The sequence below is a fragment of the Labeo rohita genome, unplaced genomic scaffold (assembly GCF_022985175.1).
Source record: "Labeo rohita strain BAU-BD-2019 unplaced genomic scaffold, IGBB_LRoh.1.0 scaffold_197, whole genome shotgun sequence".
In the NCBI taxonomy this organism is placed as follows: Eukaryota; Metazoa; Chordata; class Actinopteri; order Cypriniformes; family Cyprinidae; genus Labeo; species Labeo rohita.
The window spans coordinates 67,981-76,847 of NW_026128187.1; the positions used below are offsets into that span (position 1 = coordinate 67,981).

The 8,867-nt window shown below is 34.4% G+C and overlaps 1 protein-coding gene across 3 annotated transcripts; it reads left to right on the plus strand.

Annotated features, from left to right (window-relative positions):
* The first annotated feature begins 2,061 nt into the window (after positions 1-2,061).
* LOC127159186 (monocyte chemotactic protein 1B-like) lies at positions 2,062-7,918 on the plus strand. Of its 3 annotated transcripts, XM_051102079.1 has the most exons (4): positions 2,098-2,252; positions 2,404-2,524; positions 2,650-2,799; positions 7,479-7,918. In XM_051102079.1, the coding sequence occupies exons 1-3, from the start codon at positions 2,192-2,194 to the stop codon at positions 2,768-2,770; spliced, it is 303 nt and encodes a 100-aa protein (XP_050958036.1). In that variant the 5' UTR covers positions 2,098-2,191; the 3' UTR covers positions 2,771-2,799; positions 7,479-7,918. The 3 variants fall into 3 exon arrangements, with proteins under 3 accessions (XP_050958037.1, XP_050958036.1, XP_050958035.1); XM_051102080.1 differs by lacking the exons at positions 2,404-2,524; positions 2,650-2,799 and adding an exon at positions 7,085-7,205 and having other exon boundaries at positions 2,062-2,252; positions 7,329-7,918; XM_051102078.1 differs by lacking the exons at positions 2,098-2,252; positions 2,404-2,524; positions 2,650-2,799 and adding exons at positions 6,450-6,923; positions 7,073-7,205 and having other exon boundaries at positions 7,329-7,918.
* The last annotated feature ends 949 nt before the right edge of the window (positions 7,919-8,867 follow it).

Below are 8,867 nucleotides of genomic sequence, written 5' to 3' on the forward strand. Positions count from 1 at the left end.
AACATCAGACACCTGCATAAAAAAACAAACAAATAAAATATTAAGTAGGGCAATGTTATTTGTCAGTGTTATCTGTCCTGCCTGGTTCACCAAAAATTTAAATTTGTTATCATTTCTCACCCATGACTTTTGATCATTTTAGAATGACATAAGGGAGATTAAATGGCATAGTTTTCTTTTTTGGGTGAACGAGGTATATAATCAACAATAATCTTATAGAAGTATCTCAGTAATATAAGAGCAAATACACATTACATTTTCCCACAATTAAGTGTTTGTTTAAGGTGTTTTTTTTTTTTCTTTTTTTAGAACTTACAAAGCGGGTTAGTAGTAGAAGTATCTGGGGTAATCGCAAAATGAAACAGGAAGGCCGGAGATGGGTGTGCAGTGCTGTCAAATCTGGGTTCTAGAAGAAAAAAAAAAAGAAAAAAAAAAAGTTTAAGACATTCAAGTGTTACAGTACAAATGTTTTTGTCAAAGTGTCAATAAAGAGGTCATTAACTGTTTATTTTAAAAAATTTGAAAACAATTAACGTAGCAACATACATTTTAGGGTTGTAGGGTGTGAAGTGTCCTCTTAAATCTGCAAAAAAAAATGGTTAGAGGTATACTGCATATGCAGGACTTTTTTTTAAATGAAATTGTAAATAGTGTAGCACAGTGATTACTGAGTAAAAAAACTGTTGTACTGCTGTGTATTAGCTTGAAATATCTTACCTCCAATGTACTGAGGCCTGTGCTGATGAGACCGCTGTTCAGAGAAGGCAGTTGCCACAAACACTTGTCCTAAATATGACAAATAAAAGTAAGTTACACTAGTGTTGTGGCTTCTAGATTACAGACACATTCATTCCTTGATAGTTGCATGTTTTAGAAGGGTTACATTAAGAAAGAAAGAAAGAAAGAAAGAAAGAAAGAAAGAAAGAAAGAAAGAAAGAGTCCACATTTCTATACATATCTATTTGAGGCCACAGTCATAAAATCAATTCAAAAGCAGCATTTCCTCTGGATTACTGTAGAAATAACAATTACTGTGAGACAAAGAGCTCATTTAATTTAAACCACAAAGGTTTAATCATGCAATGGCAATAACTGTGACATATTAAAACATATTTGATGATAAAATTGTAAATTGACAAAATTGACTTAAAATCAACATGAGTTTGCTGCATCAACTCTGGGCAAAACAGAAAACTAACTACAAAGTTTTACATTTGTGACAGTAAAAAAGCATCTAGTGTAAACAGAATCACTTGTCTTTTGTCTACTTTACATGCAGCCCATGCACAAAATAGGGCTAAGTCAGTTAAAATTAGCAGCAGACAGAAAGACACATTTACACACAATTATTTTTTTGATAACTTACCTTAGTGTCTTTGTCCAGAGGTAAAAATGCAAGCAGTCTCTGCTTCTTTTCCAAGTTTCAGCAAATTCTTCGCCAATTAGCTGGAGCCAACCGATGTCAGCACAAATTCAAAATATTGCTTGTTGCGCATGCTCTAACTGTCCTAATTATTTCTTCTGTGGTTTTGTTGCACATTAGCAACACATTAGCGCACTGCTGCCTCTCACTGGTGCATTCATGTCATTGGTTTTGTTGTGACTACTTGAATATTTTAAGTAAGCCTTACTCAAAGCAGCAAGTAAACTGTTTTTTTCGCCTTAGTAAGTAGTAACCTAGTAAGTAGAGCAACTAAGTAAAGATAACTAATTATATACAAGTAAGGTACACTATTGGATTTTACAGTGAACCAGTTAATCAAGGTCTTTGGGGTTATATGTGAGTAAGGGGTCAAGGTTAAGCACCTGATATTTAGTGACAGCACAATTCAAATTATTAATATCTCCTGATTTATTGAATGTAATGCCGAGCTTGACAGATCTGAAAAAGAGGAAGTTGTGTTGTTTTGCTGAAGCACGTTTTCAGTGAATCTAAAAGAAAACTACTTGCCACAGTTTCACATGAGTAGCAAAGCAGAAAAAGGATGAGGGAAAGGAAGAGCTAAAAACAGCTCTCATTCTACAATGTTGATACTCAGAAATGGATTTGCATGAATGTCAGGAATATGTCTCCGACTATGTATATAAGAAGGTGCTCAGACATTATTCTCTGACATCTAACTCTGAGATCTTCAAGCTCTACAGAACATCTACAGATTCTTTCTGTCATTGTGAAGAAACATCTTGAAGAATGAGAAGCCTGATGTCTGTGCTGTTCCTGGTGATCTTCTGCTCTGTGCAGATGACAAGTGGTGAGCGCTCTTTTTCATTTTTAATTTTTTCTGAAGACGAAATATATTGTTTTCATATTATTTATAGCAGTTTCATTTGTTGCATTTGGTGATTTAAAATGCTGTGATATAGTCACATTGAAAACGTTTGTGTTATTTGTCAATATTTCAGCTTCTGAAGCAGCTAATACACCACCAGAGTGCTGTGTAGAGTTCTCTAACGTGAAAATTCCTGTGAAACTGGTGGCATCTTACTCCTGGACCAACAGCAACTGTCCCAAACGTGCTATTGTGTGAGTAACATCAACATTATCTCATTTTCAAACTCAAAGTCTTTCAAATCTCAAAGTCAATCTGAATGAGACACTCCATTAAATAAACTTTGATATAAACCTTATTATTGTGTCTTCCCTCTCAGGTTTAAGACAAGTGCAGGGAAAAAGTTCTGTGTAGATCCTGAGACCACCTGGGTGAGCCACCATGTTAATAAAGTGGACAAAAGAACAACAGTGGACAAAAGCCACACTGTTTCTATTTGAACTGTGCATTTCATATTGTATATTCAAACCTTGTACTATTTCCAATGTGTATATAAAATATTTTATTTACAGAATAATTTATGTGATTGGATTCAGTTGTTTTAATAAAATATCAATGATAAAATTATCATGATGTAGTAATGTTTTTATTCTCTATTGCATACAAGTATAATAAATTCTATTAAAATGTGTGTCAGTTATATGCTGGCATTTAATGGTGGAAGTTTTCAGTCTGATAGACTTTCAGTGACAAAAATAAAAGATGAAACTACACTGTAAAAAACAATTTGTTGAGTCAACTTAAAATAATTTGTAACCTGGCTGCCATAAAATTTTAAATTCAGTCAACTCAAAAACAGTTTATTCAGCTTGAAATGTTAAATTATACTAAGTGACAACTTAGATATTAGCAGCTGGGTTACTTACCCATCTGTTAAGTTTAGCAAACACAAATATCTAAGTTGTTACTTAGTACAACTTAACATTTCAAGCTGAATAAACTAATTTGAGTTGACTGAACTTAAAATTTTAAGGCAGCAGGGTAACAAATTATTTTAAGCTGACTCAACAAATTGTGTTTTTTATTTTTTACAGTGTATGCTGGAATACATTAGATATTATACAAAGTTTTCCTAAACTATTATAGATGATAAAACATGATAAAAAAAAGTATTGTCCACTCTAACTGTAAGATTACAATGGTTATATGATTACTATTTGCAATAGACTATTGGCATTATGATTGTATTCTAAAACAAAAATCATTAAAGAAAGAAAATGTACATAAAGATTTTGAGAAACTAATGTTGTCTTTTGAGTTTTTAAAAGGACCCTGTACTAGATCTCCAGGTGAATCTTCAGAAATTTCCAGACTTGAAATATTGTTTTTAGTCTGACTGATAGCTTCTTTAAAGTGATTGTTTAACTACCAGGTAAATCATATTTTTCTTACTGTAAAGACAAAATGTACTGTTTTCAGATTATTTATGGCAGATTCATTTATTGCATTTGGTTAATTAAAATGCTGTGATATGATCGAACTTTTATCTTATTTCTTCATATTTCAGCTACCAGTGCATTTGAATCAGCACACTTAAAGTGCTGTGTAGAGTTCTCTAATGTGAAGATTCCTGTGAAACTGGTGAGTTCTTACTACTTGACCAGCAGCAACTGTGCCAGACGCGCTATTGAGTATAATCAATGTTATCTCATTTTCAAACTGCGGAGTAAATCTAAATGAGACACTCTATTAAACAAACTTTGATCTAAGTCTAATTTTTGTGTCTCTCATCTCAAGTTTAAAACAACTGCAGGGAGAGAGTTTTGTGTAGATTCAGAGACCATCTGGGTGAGCCACCATGATGATAAAGTGGACAAAAGAACAACCAATGCTACAACAACAACTTCTACCGCAGCACAAACTCAGACTCTCACAGTCTAAAAGAATCTACACTGTTTCTATTTAAAATGTGCATTTCCTATTAAACCTTCTGCTGTTTCCAATATGTATATAAAATATTTAGTTACAGTGTGATTAGTATAATACTGAAATAAATAAAAATATAAATATAAATATTTTATTTACAGTGTGATTAGTATAATACTGAATAATACTGAAATACTTGTTAAAGGAATTAAATACAATGCATGTGTGCACACACTACAAGTTTTGAAAACTGTGGCGCATCACACACTACAAGATTTTATTAAGACTAGGCTTGTTTGAGATGCGCCTCACCTCGCCTTAAATGTAGGCGAGAGTAGGTGGCTACAGTGAGGGGAGGAGTGAAATAAGTGCAGTCAAGAAAGACAGTTCTGACCTCTCGAAGTAGAACAGATACCTACCAGATCAAAGGCGGATATTGCGTTATCACACTCACGTGCTGTGTTGCTGATAAACATGATATAATTTCACCTCTGTTGGTTTTATATGAAAATAAATATGACGAACAAGACACTCAAAGAGCTTGCTATTTAATTCCATATGAAAGGCGTATTTATCATCCATTTTTACTTTAATAAAAACGTGTATTTTAGATTTTTATAGGAGTATGAAAACAATCACATCTCACGCAGAGATCGCAGTGGCATAGTGTTTGGGAGTATTCATGCATAATCTAAACACATAACCACATGGTATTAGATAAAAAAAAAAAAAAAAACATTTTAGAAAAGAAGGGCATCATCACGGTTGTCTGAACCAATGAGTTTTGAGCTGTGTCGTCATCCAGGCGTTTCCCATCATGCGTTTGGTCAGCGCAGTCAGTGGAGAGCTACTGCGCCCGACTGCTCAATCCGACACGGCCGGATTTTTGGCACAGGTCAGCATGACATCAGAGCAAGGCGGACCTAACTTGGACACATTTCTAACCGGCATGCATCTTGCGGTGATCACCGGTGATCGATTCTGCGCAGAATTTGCTCATCTCAAACCAGCCTAATATCATGACAGAGTGAGCGCCTCACGTGATTTTACAACAGATCGTCATTTCAGCAACTAATGTTTACAAATGTTTATTCTTGTTCTTCTTCTTCTTATTATTATTATTCATTTTGTTTATATGAATGTCTTGTTATAATTGTATATGTTTTGTTGTAATTTATAATTTTTAAAAAAAACAAAAAAATAAAAAAATGTTTACAAATGTTAGTTAACTGTTATATGCTTTAACTGTTTTATATCTATAGATTTTACTTTAGGCAGGTCGTGATTTGAGAAGGCAAAACTGATTAAACATAGTCTATGATCAACTCACTGTCTGCCGCTGACCGCTTGGTCGTTAATTAAAAAAAACAAAAACTTATATTTAACGAACAAAAAATGCCCCAAACGTTTTTCTAAATTAACTTAATAAAAAAACAAAACGAAATATAATCACTTTGCCATTACATACAAAACTAAACTATTTTAATTGCTAAAACAGTAATAAGCTGTTTTGGGAGAAGGGGGAAAAGATGGGCTCGGGTCGAACTCGGGCCGCATGGAGCATTGCTTTCCTTGTTCCATGTGGTTGTTTTCAACATATTATACAGACAGTGTTACTACAAAAAAATAAGAAGCAGTTTCCTCCACCTCCACCGTCCAATGGACCGTACAGCAGCTGTTTTGCGGTCGCACATTGGCTGTTGTTAAAGTACTGACGTAATCATAGCTGTGATCATCGGGACCGATCAAGGTGCTCGACAAGATTTTTGCTCTGATTCTCGGGAGGGGAAAATCGGGCTAAAAATCCTGTAGTGTGAGCCCGGCTTAAGGGGTCAAAGTTAAGCACCTGATATTTGGTGACAGCACAGTTCAGATCTGATCATTGATATCTTGTGATTTATTGAATGGAAAGCTGAGCTTGACAGGCCCAAAAAAGAGGAAAAACTGTTTTGCTGCAGCACGTTTTCAGTGAATCTGAAGGAAAAGTACTTGCCACATTTTCACATGAGTGACAAAGCAGAAAAGGGATGAGGAATACAATGTTAATACTCAGAAATGGATTTGCATTAATGTTTTTATGAGGAAGATGTCTCCGACTATGTATATAAGAAGGTGCACAGACATTATTCTGAACACATTGTAATGCCACGCCAGCAGAGGAAGCCCTTACCTATGGACTGACTGTTACCGCTCCCTCTGCTGCTTCTATGGTTACTTCCTGTTTGGCAGCCACATAAGGAGGGCCATGCCAAACAGGACATTGCGAAATATTGTTTTGCCTGTGTGGACTCTACTAAGCATTTCCCCTGTTTCATTGCCTTGTTTTTCCATGGTCATTGTTTTGTTTCATAGTCATAGTTTTGCCTTGTTTTCATTGCCACAGTTTTTGTGTGGTTTCATTGCCTTGTTCATTTGTTACTTTGGACTGCTCACTGGTATTTTGACGTTCTGCCTGTTTATAGGATTACGTTCTTGTCTTGCCCTGGATGTTACTGTTTGCTGGCGTCTGACCCTGCCTGTCTTGATTACGATCTGTATAATAAAGCTCGCACTTACATCTATTCACACTTCTGACGAGTCCCCTTACGCACATCTACTCTGAGATCTTCAAGCTCTACAGAACATCTGCAGATTCTTTCTGTCATTGTGAAGAAATATCTTGAAGAATGAGAAGCCTGATGTCTGTGCTGTTCCTGGTGATCTTCTGCTCTGTGCAGATGACTAGTGGTGAGCGCTCTGTTTCATTTTTAACAAAACCTATTGTTTTCATATTATTCATATCATTTCATATTATTTATGGAAGTTGCATTTGGTGATTTAAAATGCTGTGATATAGTCACATTGAAAACTTTTTGTGTTATTTATCAATATTTCAGCTACTGAAGTAGCTTCTGAAGCAGCTAATACACCATCAGAGTGCTGTGTAGAGTTCTCTAACGTGAAGATTCCTGTGAAACTGGTGGCATCTTACTCCTGGACCAGCAGCAACTGTCCCAAACGTGCTATTGTGTGAGTATCATCAACATTATCTCATTTTCAAACTCAAAGTTACTCAATGCAAAGTCAATCTGAATGAGACACTCCATTAGATAAACTTTGATATAAACCTTATTATTGTGTCTTCCTTCTCAGGTTTAAGACAAGTAAAGGGAAAAAGTTCTGTGTAGATCCTGAGACCACCTGGGTGAGCCACCATGTTAATAAAGTGGACAAAAGAACAACAGTGGAAAAAAGCCACACTGTTTCTGTTTGAACTGTGCTTTTCATATTGTATATTCAAACCTTGTACTATTTCCAATGTGTATATGAAATATTTTATTTACTGAATAATTTGTGTGATTTGATTCAGTTGTTTTAATAAAATATCAGTGATAAAATTATAAAGATGTAGTAATGATTTTATTCTCTACTGTGTACAAGTATAATAAATTCTATTCAAATTTGTGTCAGTTATGGCATCTAATGGTGGAAGTTTTCAGTCTGATAGACTTTCAATGACAAAGATAAAAGATGAAACTATGCTGGAATACATTAGATATTATGCAAAGTTTTCCCAAACTATTATAGATGATAAAACATGCTAAAAGTTTTTGTCCACTCTAACTGTAAGATTACAATGATTATAAGATTACTATTTGCAATAGACTGTTGGCATTATGATTGTATTCCAAAACAAAAATCAATAAAGAAAGAAAATGTACATAAAAATTTTGAGAAACTAATGTTGTCTTTTAAGTTTTTAAAATGACCCTATACTAGATCTCCAGGTGAATCTTCAGAAATTTCCAGACTCCTTTTTTTTTTCTCTTTAATTATGAAATATTGTTTTAGTCTGACTGATAGCTTTTTTAAAGTGATTGTTTAACTACCAGGTAAATCACATATTTTTCTTACTGTAAAGACAAAATGTATTGTTTTCAGATTATTTATGGCTGTGAAAATGCTGTGATATGATCAAACTTTTGTCTTATTTCTTCATATTTCAGCTACCAGTGCACTTGAATCAGCACACTTAAAGTGCTGTGTAGAGTTCTCTAATGTGAAGATTCCTGTGAAACTGGTGAGTTCTTACTACTTGACCAGCAGCAACTGTGCCAGACACGCTATTGAGTATAATCAATGTTATCTCATTTTCAAACTGCGGAGTAAATCTAAATGAGACACTCTATTAAACAAACTTTGATCTAAGTCTAATTTTTGTGTCTCTCATCTCAAGTTTAAGACAACTGCAGGGAGAGAGTTTTGTGTAGATTCAGAGACCATCTGGGTGAGCCACCATGTTGATAAAGTGAACAAAAGAACAACCAGTGCTACAACAACAACTGTTGCTGCATCAACAACTTCTACCACAGCACAACCTCAGAGTCTCACAGTCTAAAAGAATCTACACTGTTTCTATTTAAAATGTGCATTTCCTATTAAACCTTCTACTGTTTCCAATATGTATATAAACTATTTAGTTACAGTGTGATTAGTATAATACTGAAATAAATAAAAATAAAAATATAAATATTTTATTTACAGTGTGATTAGTATAATACTGAATAATAATGAAATACTTGTTAAAGGAATTAAATACAATGCATGTGTGCACACACTACAAGTTTTGAAAACTGTGGCGCATCACACACTACAAGATTTTATTAAGACTAGGCTTGTTTGAGATGCGCC

What these genes read in the sequence shown, in the direction of transcription:
- LOC127159186 (XM_051102078.1), top strand. Translation starts at nt 6,863, where the DNA reads ATGAGAAGCCTGATGTCTGTGCTGTTCCTGGTGATCTTCTGCTCTGTG. An exon ending in CTCTGTGCAGATGACTAGTG is followed by an intron (nt 6,924 to 7,072) that starts GTGAGCGCTCTG and finishes TCAATATTTCAG; the next exon opens with CTACTGAAGTAGCTTCTGAA. An exon ending in TGTCCCAAACGTGCTATTGT is followed by an intron (nt 7,206 to 7,328) that starts GTGAGTATCATC and finishes CTTCCTTCTCAG; the next exon opens with GTTTAAGACAAGTAAAGGGA.